Source organism: Filicampus tigris, chromosome 12, assembly GCF_054856515.1.
Source record: "Filicampus tigris isolate MCC_2025a chromosome 12, RoL_Ftig_1.0, whole genome shotgun sequence".
Classification (NCBI taxonomy): Eukaryota; Metazoa; Chordata; class Actinopteri; order Syngnathiformes; family Syngnathidae; genus Filicampus; species Filicampus tigris.
The window spans coordinates 3,284,146-3,299,632 of NC_141228.1; the positions used below are offsets into that span (position 1 = coordinate 3,284,146).

General features: G+C 41.6%; 1 protein-coding gene across 4 annotated transcripts in view; it reads left to right on the plus strand.

The window, feature by feature from the left end:
- Window positions 1-1,000: 1,000 nt before the first annotated feature.
- hmcn1 (hemicentin 1) overlaps window positions 1,001-15,487 on the plus strand; it is a 99,559-nt gene continuing 85,072 nt past the window's right edge. For 2 of the 4 annotated variants that reach the window (XM_086046264.1, XM_086046266.1), the window contains exon 1: window positions 1,561-2,149. In XM_086046264.1, coding sequence (XP_085902390.1) covers window positions 1,894-2,149 — 256 coding nt within the window. In that variant the 5' untranslated portion in view covers window positions 1,561-1,893. Of the gene's footprint in view, window positions 1,016-1,560; window positions 2,150-15,487 lie in introns of those variants that run through there. The other 2 variants (XM_086046267.1, XM_086046265.1) reach the window with 2 other exon arrangements.

Here is a 15,487-nt window from a genome sequence, read left to right on the forward strand (position 1 = left end):
GTGCCATCTAGTGGAAGAGATAATTGCAATATGACAACTTTGCAGTGTGACAACAGCCTGGGTCTCCCCTACTTGATACGGTTCCTGCCCAGACACAAGACGACACAACTTTGTGTGTTCAAACAACACATTTTTGGGGGCAGTAGCTCTGGAATTGGAAGGTCACAGAAACAGTCCTGTTCAGACAAAAAAAAAGGGACGATAGCTTGAATGCTTTCTGACTACTTCCAACGTGCTCTTGAGCAAGGCATTCTATTTTTGAAGATGTAAATTAAGGGATAGGGTTCAATTAGGGAACAATTTCTTATTTTTATTGACATGCAAACTGTGTTCCGTCATGCTCACCTTTCAGCTGAAACATTTTTTAAGACTAGTTTTATTGGTTTAGTATTATCATTTTGAGGGCGGCACGGTGGATGATTAGTACGTCCGCCTCGCAGTTCAAAGGTCGTGGGTTCGATCCCGGCCCCGGCCTCCCTGTGTGGAGTTTGCATGTTCTCCCCGTGCCTGTGTGGGTTTTCTCCAGGTACTCCGGTTTCCTCCCACATACTAAAAACATGCATGGTAGGTTAATTGGACACTCTAAATTGCCCCTAATGTGATTGTGAGTACAGATGTTTGTTTGTCTCTGTGTGCCCTGCGATTGGCTGGCAACCAATTCGGGGTGTGCCTTGCCTACTGCCCGAAGACTGCTGGTATAGGCTCCAGCACTCCCCGCGACCCTTGTGAGGATAAGCGGTATGGATAATGGATGGATTATTATTTTGTTCATATTATACATCGTCATTATCTGTAGAGCCTGTCCTCATTTGAGTCATGGGTGAGCTGGAGCATTTCCTCAGCTGACTTTGGGAGAGAGGTGGGGTAAACCCAAGATCGGTCGCCTGAAAATTGCAGGACACATATAGACAATTAGCAACTTATGCTGACACCTATGAATGCTTTGTTTTAGAATGTGGAAGGAGTAACTGGAGAAAACCCAGACGAGCTTGGAGAACAGGCAAACTCTACTCAGGTGTGACTAAATGTGCTAACCACTAGATCTACCATGCTGTCCATATTCTTTTTTTTTTTTTTTCAAAAGAAAAGCCAGTCAAATAAACTGTGCAAAAAGTCACGTTTTTTTCTTTTTTTTGCGGCCAGTCTGCAATCACTAGATGGCGCCAGATATGATTAAATAATAAACATCACTTTGGTTCAAGTCCATTTCTGGAATAGTTCCTTCTTTGTAAGAATTGTAAAAATTTTGGTATTTCAAAATGTATTTTATAGATGGATCCACTGCAAGACCCAGTGCTCGTCTAATATCCATAAATTCATATACCAGAGCTGATGTTACATTGTTCTTTGTTGAGGCGTTGACAGTATAGAACACTTAAGATCCCAAAAGACTTGCAACATGATGTGATGATTGTGTGTTGTTGCGTGCACATTGTGACCCAACAACCCCCGCCCGCCCCGTCCCACAACCCACCCCCACACGACCCGTGGCCCAAAAAGGTGCGCGTCCAATCAGAGCGCTTCTCCTCTACTCGAGCTAGTGTGCGTCTTGAAGGCTCTGTGGTCAGCTGAGAGGTGGTCTATAAGAGTTCAGCAAAGACCACTGAACCTGCACACTTCACCCACCACAGAAAAGATACAGGGAGTGACTTGGAGCCCAATAGAAGGCACTCAAGGCGTGGCAGAACCCCGCAGGTCTCTGCGTAAAAAGACACCCGGTGGAGAGAGGCACTGAGGTGCACCAAAGCTGTGCTAACGCACAATACTTTTATTTAGCTAATCTTTTTCTGGTTTTCTTATACAGTCGGTGTCTGTGCCCTTTTGTCGAAACTGACAGTCGGGGTTTGTATTTTTTTTTTTTTTTTTTAAAGAGAAGATATTTTCGGATCTGAAATGGGCACCCGATTCGGGTGGCTCTTTTTTGCCCTTTCAGTGGCACTCTCATTCGGGCAGGACGCGGGCACCAAAGGCGCAGAGGAGGACAACCCGGAGGGCGCATCCACGCTCGCATTCGTGTTTGACGTGACCGGCTCCATGTACGACGACCTGGTCCAAGTTATAGAGGGGGCGTCCAAGATTCTGGAGACATCCTTGAGTAGACCCAATCGACCGCTCTACAACTTCGCCTTGGTCCCCTTCCATGATCCAGGTCTGATAAAGCTAATTCCTTCACGTTTGTTGCATTTAAGGGCTGATGCTTTGTTATTTGGAACAGAAAGAAACGTGAGAAATCTAATAGTTTGCTCACGATCCGCCCATTGAAAGCCCAGTGTTGCTCACACCTCCAGATGAGGTTTGGAGTCTGCACACAGATGTTCAGCTTGGCCGTCACTATCATTAGCATTCCGCCAGCTTTAGTGTATACTGTGCGGGCTTCAGCTTTGCAATGTAGCTTGATGATTATCATCACCTCACGGTGCTCTATCATTCTGGGTGGTTCGTGACTCATGTATGTCGAATGAGTATTTATTTTATATCCTTGATATCCATGACTTTGTAAGTCCATGTTACTAGTATGACAAAAATTGCACGTGACACACATAGCTCCATCAGCTAATGCACAGTTTTGACTAATTAGCAATATGTTGTTCTGCTAATATGACAAGTTGTCTAGCGCGCAGAAATGTCAAGTAGAAGGCAGAGTGACAATGTAAGACACTAGACTTGTCTTATTAGTGTAGTTGTAATGTACACAGAGACCTTAAGCTTGATGTTAAGGTTATCAAATAAATGCTCAAATGGCTCTCAATAGATTGCATCATGAAGAAAATTCATATGCAGTACACGGTAAATTTCCTAGAGTACATTTTACTATAAAAACACTATATGTGGTCCCAATCTAAACAGAGTGAAATTTACACTTGGAACAGAATGATATCCATTGTAAATTGTACACAGAAAAACATTTGGAGAGTTATTTACTTGAAAAAAAAAAAAACGATTCGTTTTTTTTCACTCAGAAATTCAACGTAAATTTTACAAGGAGAGGTTTTTTTTTGTCATTTTTACGTTCATTGTACTAGTTTATTTTTTAAAAAAGTCACACAAGGGTTGAAGAACGTACCAACATTCAGGTTAGGAAATGGACACTCTATCACATGAGCCATGTCACACTAACTGTGAGTTAGTAAATTATTGGTGTCTCCAAAAGGAGACTCACTTCACTAAAGAACACATATCCTCCCATGATTCAAGGGTATAAAAGCAGTATATTTCAGTGTGCCACCTCATTGGCAAGCCATTGGCTAGAATGTGTTGAGCCAAATTAAACAAATTGATAGACCCACATTCATCATCTGTGGAAATTTTAGAACAATTTGAAGGAACTGGGGGTTTATGTCTACTGTGTCGATGTGGATGTAAGATGTTTAAGGTGTTCATCGTATTAAAAATGTCAGACATTGGAATCTGGCTATTGCTTGAAAGTGGCTGTGGATATTCAGATAATCTAGTTGTGAGTCATGGGAGGAGTTGTTCTTGTCCTTCAGACTGCAAATTAATTTAGACTAGACAGCAGGAGGGCGGCACGGTGGTCGACTGGTTAGCACGTCCGCCTCACAGTTCAGAGGTCGTGGATTCGATCCCGGCTCCGGCCTCCCTGTGTGGAGTTTGCATGTTCTCCCCGTGCCTGCGTGGGTTTCCTCCGGGTACTCCGGTTTCCTCCCACATTCCAAAAACATGCATGGTAAGTTGATTGGACTCTCTAAATTGCCCCTAGGTGTGATTGTGAGTGCGGATGTTTGTCTCTGTGTGCCCTGCGATTGGCTGGCAACCAATTCAGGGTGTGCCCCGCCCACTGCCCGAAGACAGCTGGGATAGGCTCCAGCACGCCCGCGACCCTTGTGAGGATAAGCGATATGGATAATGAATGAATGAATGAATAGACAGCAGGAGCTCTGCTGGTCGCAGCAGAGCAGTTCACTCCATTTTGCCTCAGTTGCTTCAAGACAGGAAAATCGACCAAGTTCCTAACAATTATTTCATTGATTAAACATTGTTCTCCTCAAATCATCAACAGTATCTTTTCAAATGAAATAAAGTAAAATACTGTATTGAAGAATTTAGTTTACTCTTAATGCTTTTAACAGAGACAAAGGCATCCAAAGGGAGCTGGGAGAAAAGAGGGATTCCTATTCCAGATGTTTGTTTTCCTCAGCTAAATTTCCTCACGTCACAGACTGACGGCTCATTTTTGCAATCATTTATTTAAGCAGGCAGCTGTGTTGCCTAGAATAATAATTATCTTCTGGGAGAAACTATGCACAGTGTACACAAATGATGAATTCATTATTTAATGCCCCTGGGGAAAGGCAAAAAAGTCAGATCATTAGCAGATAATAAAACGAGGCAGCAGTAGTGCAATAAGGCTTTAATTCTAAGCAACTGTTACCCTCACCAACAAAAGTCTAATCACACAAAAGCTCTATTGTTGTCTTCATCTTTGTCCGCCATATGACATCTATTTCTTTCTCAAAGCTTTTACGAGGATATGCGAATGTGTTCTCCAAAACCTTCCGGGACCTGGAGGATGAACAGCACAACACACTGGGAGCCAAAGTAGCAGAATATTTCCCCAAATGTTTTTCCCCAGTGTCTGTGTTGTCCTTCCTTGAACATATATTTTAATTTTGCGTTCCCAAAGATTCCTTTATTATACGAAACAGTTTCTGTTAGATTTTCTCTGTTGACCCAGTGTGATAAAACAGTCCCTCCTGTTTTAGTTGGCTCCCTTTAAATAGGAGACCAGAACTGTGACACAGTAAACATCCAAGAGTGTATTTGTGTTTCACTCAGCCTGTGTTGTGTGCTTTACAGTGTTCATGTGTGTGTGTGCGTGTGTGTGTGTGTGTGTGTTGAGCGAATTTCAAGAGGATGCCTGGATATTTGGTTCAGCCAGGAACCCCCCACAATCCCTTGACCTTTCCATCCTGCAGAGTGAGAAAGCAAAACGATACTTCATAGGTTGTTTTACTGAGGCATAGTTTGTGTGTTTAGCATTACACTCTCTAATGAATCCGTTGATCGCTCTTAATTTTCAGTACTTTGATACTTTTAAAAAGCAGAGTACAGATTCCTTATTTTTGCACTTTTTCCATCTGTTCATCTCTTCTGTCATTCTCAAGCCAGGAAATGTTAAATAGTTGTTGCCTTATGATGCAATATCTGCACATTCTGAATCTGCATTCTTGAAAATATTTACTAGGGCTGGGTGAAAAAATTGACCTAGCCATCACAAAAATAAGTGGACGCAAAATGTTTGCCCTGAGGGGTTGCCAGATCTATTGGACGCCATCCACATAGAGATTTCCATGCCATATAAACGTCCATTGTACTCTATATCTAAATCAGGGGTTCTCAACCTTCCTAACCCAACCTTCCTTTAAATCAGGACAAAATATGTGCTTTTGTCTGTTTCTTTATTGAACCAATGTACAGGACAATATCTTAAAATATTAATGCTCAAAGGCATATAAAAGATTCAGTCTTCAACAACAAAGGGTTTGAAGCAAACAAAACATAACCATGTAATGTGATCCCCTCCTTTTTCCCCCTCTCTTGCAAAACAATTCCCACTCAAAGATGGCACAACACTGCTGAACAGCAAGCCAACATTAAGTGCAAGAACTTCTTTTGTAGCCCCCTGCCCCCCCAAAATATGTTTGTTTGTCTCTGTGCGCCCTGTGATTGGCTGGCAACCAGTTCAGGGTGTACCCAGCCTACTGCCCGATGACAGCTGGGATAGGCTCCGGCATGCTCGTGACCCTTGTGAGGATAAGCGGTATAGATAATGGATGGATGGATGGATGGATGGATTATTAGAGCTGGGCAGTCCGTCCCGGGGTCGGAACGTCCGACGGAATGCAAGGACGGAAGTGCTTTAAAAGGATGAGGACGGACAGGGTCGGAGGATGCTAATTTTTGTGAATAAGGACGGAGGGACGAGGACGGAAGTGTACCCAGGTCGTGGACGGAGGACGGACCGGCAAAGAAGAGTCAAGTGCCCAGCTAAGAATGTTATACTATGTTGTTATGCATGTCATTAAAACTCCACAAATTAACATTCCTCATCACACAACTGTATAACAGCGCAGTATAAGGCAGTAAAGTTTGTCCCCACTTCTGCATGACAGGTATGGTTTATAGACTAATAAGCGTTGAATGTACTTTGTGTAAATGTTTTTGGTGGACACAAATTTAGTGACTCCTCATGCACTTCAAATGAAATGTCAACGGTTTTCGTGGGGAAAAAGAATTGTGTTGTTTGTGTACTTTTGACTTTGATGCTGTAATGGCGACAGGTTGAAATCTTTCATTACTGATAGCATCTGTACGTCAACTAGGCAGACAGGTTTTCATTTAAATTCGGTGAACATATGATTGGCTTCCTATTATACTTGGTACACACTATATTCTTGACCTAAATCAAGTCCTTGCGTAAACCAGGACACACTCTCTCTTCTTTTGATTCACAAAGTACAGTCTTTGTGCAAAAACTACAGTCTTAGACATGAAAGCATTGGTGAACTATGTCTACCATCTAGCGGTGAACACTGTTATTACAACGTAAAACTGTTCAGCCATAGTAAACATTTTTATTTTCAAAAATTAATTGAGGGCCACTCCGAGTGTGGGCTAGGGCTGTATGCCAGTTGCCTATGCCTGAAATAGAGGATATCTTAGCGGGCCTACAAAACAAAACAAAACATTTTCACAAACCCTAAAAATTCATCAGAAAGCGCTGAAAAACATTCATTATATATGTTCCCTACAGCGGATGGAGGGAAAAAAAATCCTGCAAAAAGTCGGAGAATATCTCAAGTATATCTCAGGGCGGCAAGTGCCCCTGTAACCCACTTCTAGCGCCACCAGTGCCTGTACACTGAAATACAGGAGAATGGCTGATGTCACGTTAGTGTTTGGTATGGCACAGTGGTAGAGTGGTTGTTTCCTAACAGAGAGGTTGTGGGTTCGATCGACGTCCATTGTGACCAAGTCGAAGTATCCTTGAGCAAGATACTGATCCCCCAGTTGCTCCTGATGTTGCGTCATGATGAGGTACAACGCTATACAAGTGACAGCCCATTTACCATGTTTGTTTAAGCCACATATGTCAAAGTCAAGAGAAGGTTTTCTACGGCCCCTGGGATGATATTGTTTTATTATTAGATCCGGCCCGCAGACCGCAGCAAGCCGGTGTGGGTGGCAGATGTGATTGGGACCTTCGCGCCTTCCGATGACGTCACGCTTTAAAATAGATTGCAGCGTCTTCCAACAACACAGACGTGGTTTAATTATCACTCCTCTCGCTTCCATTCCCTCCCATCCGGCGAGCCGCGCGATGCATTCACTTACCTCGGAAACAACACAACCCGGCAAAACACAAATTCGTCGACAACACAGATTCCAACTCGTTACACTATTTCTGTAATATATTTCTTTCCATCTATGTTTGCCACCCCCTAGCTGTTGTGTTTGCTAAATATAAAGTAACGAACATAACCGCTACTTTTGCGAGGATCGTCCTTCGGTCAACTACGTGCCGACTGAAGACTTCACATCACTGTTTCGTGGCTTTCAGAATCGGATTGTGGTGAAAAGTTATTCGGAGTAAAAGACGTTTTATTAAGAAACACTTAATGTTAGAAAGCTCACGTTGTTTTACTATTAGTAATTATTGGCATTTGATAAATTCATCGAGTTTCCACGTAGTGCTGAGATGTCCCACAGTGGGAGCAGGCATTGAATGCTCCTCGAGCGCTAAGTGTTGTTAACGAGTTACTTTTTTTTCTTTTTCCTCCTTTGACACAGCTCGTAGTTTGTTCGGGCCAGCAAACTCAGTAGTTGCAGATTGCCCGTGTTTCACCACGTTTGTTGTTGTGTGTAAATGTTAAAAGGTGAGTTTAATCATTTAAGTTTGTGTCAGGTAACTACTGTACATAATAGCATAGATATGTTCTCGTGAGTGATGTCACGTTGATGAACACTAGTTAGTTATTTCGGCTGGTATGCTAACTATTCTAGTGATGAAACGTGTGAATGTGTATTGTATGTATTGTTTGGCTGTTTAATTGCTTAATACAATGAATTGTAATGTTTAGGCATATTGTTAACAAATGGATATGCATTGGATGATGTTGCTAGGTTATTCTTTGTCTGTGTTGTTGCAGACCACAATAAATAGACGTGTCACGTGGAATACGGGCCTGTGTTCTCTGACAGGAGCACCCACATTCATACCTTACCACTCTAAAATAGTTAGATGGAGACATCATACCAATCATATGATTCTCTCCGTTTTACTTCACATTATGCACAGTTCATACAATCTTGCAGCCCGAGTCAACAAGAAAATTGTTTCCAGTTTGGCAGGAGAAACGCAAACGTTCCTCTGTTCTTGTTTCACAAGACGGGCAGTGGCTACTTCTCTGGTCATAAGTGGAAGTGACATACGAGCTGCCTCGCAAAAGTAGCAGTAATGTACTTTATTTTATTTTTTATTTCAGTAACTCCGAAGATAAAAACACAACAGCCAGGGGGGTGACAAACATAGAGGCAAAGAAATATATGACAGAAATATAAAGCGTGACATCATCAGCAGGTGCGAAGGACCCGATCCAATCCGGACACTTTAAAAAATTTGAATGAACATTCTATCAGTCTGGCCCTTGGCTTGTAGCAATTTTTTTTATTTGGCCCTCCGTCCATTTGACTTTGACACCCCTGGTTTAAGCAGTGCATTCTGGAGATTGGTTGTGCTAAATTGATGACATGACCTGACTGTCTCTGCCAGCGCTTTTTTTAGCAAGAGGTCTATCAAAGCCTGAAGCGTGGAGCGATGAAATGATGGTTTAGCTGATCAAAGGCACTCATTTCAGAGCTCCCTTTATTGGCATTCATTGTCCACCATCCCCTTTTACCTTTGTGTTCTTCTTTTTAGAGCAGTCATTTATGTCTGAGGCGCCCCACCTATGTGTGGAAGATTACAAGGAGTCTGCTTTTTGCTGGGCACAGTCAATAATGATGCTATTAGACAGGAATGCCAAAAGATAGATGAGATTTAAGAGAAAAGAGGAGTCTGGGTAACTGCAATCTGTGTTTCAACCTGGTACCGCATATTTAAATTGGCTTACATTTTGAGGATGGGAGCAGCCTCGCCCAAAGTGCCTTTAGGTACTCTTAACACAATTGTTTTCTTCTCCATTTAGCTTTGTAATTAGTGCTCAAGGGTTAGCGCCCTTTTATTTAGGAAGAAAACATCCCCGAGGCCCACGGGATTGTATCCACCCTATTCCGTTCCGTGGGATCAAGTGAGAGAAAAGCTGTGAGGAAATCTTTTGACATGCACTGCCTGATGTTTTTGGGTTCAATCAAAATGCCCCCTTTTCTAACTTCTGTAACAGATCCAGATTTTTTTTAGTGTCTCATATTAAATTTTTGACATTAAACCCAAATGTCCAAAGGCAAAAATGAAGGAGTTGGTTTCACTCTTCAATACTTTTGTCGAGCAGTGTACTGCAAATGCATGACCCGATAACAAAAATGAATCACTTTAAGTGACGTCATGCATGAATTCGGAATCTTTGTGTGAATTCAGATGGAATGCTTTTGGGATTCAATAGCAGACTTTCAGTGGATTGTAAATTGTTTTGGTTTGTTCACTGCAAACGTCTGATTTGGAAATTCAGCGCATGATTAGAGAAAAAAACATTGGCTGTTTTTTCTCAACCGACGTAAATCCTGCTTAGTGTGTGGCGTAATTCTCCATGGAGGGAGGTTAGATGTTGGTAATTTCGCAGATGAGCGCATGCCGGACGATCTGCGAGAGGGCGGGATGCACCACTGTGGGAGTTGTCACAGCTGACTTCAATAATAGCCACTAAAGTGTCTCCTTTCATTTTCTTTGAATGTGCTACCCATTCACTAGTCTCGACGTGGCATCTGTGCCGTGAAGTGGATGGACACTTGGAGACTGTACCGCAAGCCCGATCGGCCGTGTGCCTCCTCCAGAGTTGTACTACCAAGTGGGATGATTAAAAAAAAAAAAAAAAAAAGTATAGTTCACTGATTTAGACACATATTTATAAATTAAATACATGTGCGTGACGCACGTGTTGAGCCAGCTCCCTACCTTGCGCAGGTGTATGACATGTTCTGAGCAGGCGTAAGGTTTAGGTGGACTTTCTGCCACCAAAACTGCCACTTTGCCAGCGCATCACCAAGATACTTCTTCTGTTGTGCCGGCCCACCCAGTTTGGCAGAGACTGGTCTGCCAAACTGGCAAACGCAAGCCTTGCGACGATACGAATATCAGACAGCATTTGCTCTTAGGTGCAGATGTGCTATCTACAAAAGTCGAGCCCAGTGTGTAAGAAAATGCAGTGAAGAAATTGGACAATCAACTTGAACAATGGTTTTGTTAACTGTGACATAATGCCATAAACCGTTTAGCGACGTTTTGTTAGATGTCAAAATTCAATTGACCTCGAACCAATGACTGTGTTAATTGATTTGTTTGAGGAATGTTTTGACTTGGGACCCAACATGTTTATCAGACCGCTGTCTAACTCTTACCATGTGTCCACAGCCTAACCAGCCACTCTATTTGTCAGGACTGACCACCCGAGGCATGTCAGGTGATTTTCATCACAGCTGCCACTGTTTTCCTCGTAGGGACCAACTTGTATTTCCCACTTCTACACTTTATGTTCAGTTAATTCCTTTTACAAAATAATTACAGGAGATGTTTTGGAATACATTTAGCCATTTGAAAAGAAGTCGGGATTGTTATTTGGACCATCTTATATGCCTCTACTGTATTTACCCCCTAAAAGCACCATCCTGAAATTAACGAGGCTTCAGTAGGTCCTTGCCGAATACAGTATAGCAGTTGCACACAGTCAAGCATTATTTTGCAAATCAGCATCTTACTGTAGCATTTTATTACCCCCAATAATCTGCCTGAACCTTAAAACGTGGTGTATAGTTGACTGAAGGCTTTCCACCATTCAGCATTTTCAAAGATAATTTCACCAGTGCAGAGTAGTGTCTAGACACATTCATGAAAGAAACACATATTGGAAAGTGTAAACTATGAAAACCCTTTAAGAAATATTTTGCTTTCTGCAATTTAAATTGCTCCTTAGTTGTGTTTGAAATCCTTGATCTTGTATTACCTGATAGATACAATGTCCATTTTATGTCTGTCTTGCAGGTGTAGTTCTGTTGTAGACCTCTCTTTTCTCTCTGTTTGCCACCTCTCCAATTGTGTGGTGCTGAAGCATGGAGAAAGGTAGCCTGATTGACAAGAATGCCTGTATGCTTTATAAAACGTGTCAGGTTACAACACGTGCTTAAGGAGTTACTGGCTGCAAGGGTGAAGGTCAGGCTGCCTGTGGCCCCTGGCCCATGCTTCAGTGATGTGTGGGGGAGAAGTCATGTATCATGACATCCATCTCCATGGATGAGTATTAGAGGTTACCAAAATAGTTTGTGTTATTAGGGACGAGCGGCAACAGCTACGAGGTCCCTATTGTTTCTGTAGAAATTAGGACTGGACGATAATGGAAAAAATAAGAATCATTTATTTAGATGGAGATTGAAATCACGATTATTAAAACAATTATTCACTGATTTCAAAACCAAGTATTTATTCAACTACTAAAACTCAACTGCTCAAAACTATCATCATAGCCTCATGCTGATTTATCCCTTTACTTCACTTTATTCTTGAACACTCTTTATGTCAAGTCCAAAATGACCCTGTTAATATAATGTAAAATTCAAGGCCCTTGCATTTTCATTCTGCTACATCCACACATTTGATGTCCAGCATTTTTGCACGCAATGAAGGCTTGACTAAGCATTACACTTATCTCGGGCATTGTATTTCGTTCCATGTCATGTGGAAAATCGTGTCGGTATGACAACAAAAGGATCATTTGTATCCTTCAATTTTGAGGAAAGGAAACTTTCTTGAATCCTTGAAAGTCAACTTTAAATTTAAATACAAAGGACAACAACAAAATAAATGAGTAAGAAAGTTAAAAAAAGGAATACAGTATTCTAAAGTAATGAATAGTACCATCTGTTCCTCTGCAATTTGGCGTCTTGGGGGCAGTGTGTGCCGTGCATGGATGGAGTACACAATTAGAACGAGAACAGACGGAAGTTGCAATTGAACTCTATTAATATAACTCGTTTTTCACAGATTGGGAAAAAATGTGTGCCTTGGAGTATGTTATCCTACCTTTGTGTAAGTATTTCCACAGTGTTTGTGTGTAAATATTTCTTATTTGAAGGAATATCACTCCCGAAGTTGAGTTAATTTCCAGTTAGCATTTCAATGGGATATTACATTGACTTTAGCATTAGTGCTCGTGATGTTTTAAAAACGAAGCATCTTTTGCATTTAAATATACTATGTGTGTAATTCTTTTTGTGTGTGTTTGTCCATTTTACTCCAAATAGGGTGACATTAAACATTTTAAAGGATGCTTAGGGACAGCAGAATCGCATACGGTACACTCTAATTGCTACGCAAGACACATGGTGCATTCAGGATACTTTCACACTGTCGGAAACTTATAAGCCTACCGTGGCATTCTGCACATTAATCCTCTTTCTTCGATTAAGATGGAAAGCCAAAACTCGAAAACATAATTAAATGTACTTACCGTATTTTCCGGACTATAAATTGCGTTTTTTTTCATAGTTTGGCAAGGGCCAATCATGGCTCAGCTTCAGAAAACAGGTGAGCCGTGCGTGATTGGTCGTTACCTGAGCCCCGAGCATCTGTGATGTCATTTTCAATCGACAGAAGTGACAAAATGGCTGCCCCCAGAGATGGCTAAAAACAGGTGGATTAAACTCTTATTCCACAAACGCAATATTTATCAGAATGGTTTGTTTCAACTAGTGGGCCTGCATAGAACATATACTTGAAAAAAATATGTTTGGGTTGGCTTTAAAAAATAAAAAAAATTAAAAAAAGAAAGAAGAAAAAAAGGAAGAAGGAGACCAAGAAAAAGAAGAAGAAGAAGGAAACAAAGGAGAAAAAGAAGAAGGAGGAGGAGAAGGACACAAACACAGAGACAGAAAGAAGAGAGGGGAAGCTCAGACAGAGAGAATGGAATCAATTCAACGTTTGGTGGCAAGCGGTTCGTCAAACCGTTAACCCAGAAGTGGGTGCCCATAAGGTAAGCGGATTTGAATAGTGAATTAGACAGTTAATGAACTTTAAATAAACCTCTGCGATTTAAAAAAAACATCTGCCTGCATCTATCCTGCTGCATCATGCACTGGAAGCTTTTTTTTTTTTTGGGTGGGTGAGGGCGGACGGAACGACGGAACCGCTTTCAATGGACGAGGACGGACGAGGTTATTATGAATAAGGAAGGAGGGACAAGGACGGAGGGACGAGGGCGGAAGGGTACCCAGGTCGCGGACGGAGGACGGACCAGCAAGAAAGGGTCAAGTGCCCAGCTCTGATTCTAAAGATGATAACATATTGCCTCTCGGTGTCCACTATTTTGAACTAAATAATGTCAATGAACCTGAAAGTTGCTGTCAAGCTTGTCGTGATCTGTCCATGTTGTTGTCTTTTTTTAGTTTCAATTTTTCCTTAGTGTTCCTGTCTGTCTAGTTATGTTTGTGTCCACCTGTTCTCCTTCCACTCCCTAGTGTTAACCAATCAACTCCCTCTTACCTTTTGTGTCTTGTCCAGGTGTTTCTCCTTGTATTATGAGCATGTTTGTATTAGTTCCCAGCTTTCCTTTCAGTTCTGTCTGGTCATTGTTGTTGCTGTTGGTTGTTGTGTTGTGTTGTGTTGTGTTGTCAATATCTGTTTCCTTTCGCCCGGTCAAGTCTAGTCAACTCTCTTTACCACACCAAGACATCTCTCTTTTTGCCATGCCAAGTACTCTCTCTCGGCCACGCCACATCTAGGCAAGTCGAGCCAAGTCAAGCCAAGCCAGGTTACGCCTAGCCTCTTCACCACGCCGAGTGTCAGTACCTGGTCACTTGGATTTCCTTGCTTCTCATTGCATTTCATTAAAATCTCCTAAACTGTCCTCCTTCCTCGCCCTCTCGGATTTGGCTCCTCCGCGCTTTTGCATCATGCAGAGTCGTAACAAAGCTGAAGACTTGCACATGCTCTGTTCATATAATCAATGCCATTTTTGTACAGCACAACTGGGCAAAGCCCAAAGTTGCTTTTGTAAGCTCTGGAACACAAACTGGAAATCTCTGAATAAGCATCTGTGTGTGGTCTACTTTGCTAATCTGCTGCATGTTAGGTTTTTCTTTGTCAGTTTAAGCACGCTTTGCTTTTTAAAACAAACAGGACACTTTATCCAGTATAACACTCAGTCAACTGTTGAATGCACTCATTATAAAGTGCTCAGTCATGAGCTTTGCAGATTTGTGGTTGCATGTTACCACTTAGTGTAGAGCCTCTACTTAACTTTAAGCAAGCTATTTGGGTAATTAGGTGAATCAAACGATTCATAGAATCATGCCCATGCAAAGCTCATGCCGGTTTAGTCACATAATTTCTCCATACTCGTTCTGACATTTCGGTGAGAAGCCTTTAGAGATTTAATAACCGAACAACACTCTAAGCCACTTTTGTCATTTTGAATCCTCGGCCCCAGCACGTCGCCAAGGTGATGAATAGAGCATCTGTCTGACCTCTTAGCCGTTGAAATAACATATGGGACAGGTGGTTTCTTAAACTCTTGTTTTACCATGTCAAGGTATCACCATGACTCTCTTTATGATGAACACTTAGTTGGAAAAGTTAATGAAGTTGTGCTGAGAAAGTCACTATCACAAAGACCGGAGGTCATAAACATTCTCTGAACTTTTTCTGGCTTGATGGACATTCTTGTTCTTGGATTATGAGCATTATTATATTTATATTTTTATATGATATTATATTTTGTCTGCTCGCGTGTGCCTTAGAGTTCTACAAAGATTAATAATAGCAAATATAGCAAATTCATGTTCATTTTAGGGGGAATCCAAGGGAGAAATCTATATTTGCTTGTCTCCAAGAACTTTCATCTGGAATTCATCAGAACAGCATAGTTATGCCTCATCAAACCTTTTATGGTCAGAAAAGTCATCAGAGTATTGTCAGAATGATGATATTGATTAAAATTGGAAGGGTTGTTAATTGAATGCTATTTTCCCTCTTGTGCTGTGAGTTTCAACCCCCAAAAAAGTAGATCATGATAATGTGATCCAGATGCATGTTTACCCTGTGTGGCCTATACCGAGATCATGGAGTTCAAGTGCATGGTTGAACAGCCATTAAGGTCATTGGCGAGCTGTGGAGACACGGGTCGGACAGAGTCTGAAAACATATAACTTTCCTCCTTGTGGCGCCCACTTTGAATTCCACATAGGAGCATGCTGTACACTGTATATCCAATTTACACACACCTAAAATCAAGATTATCTCAATTTTTTAGGTGCAATTACATAC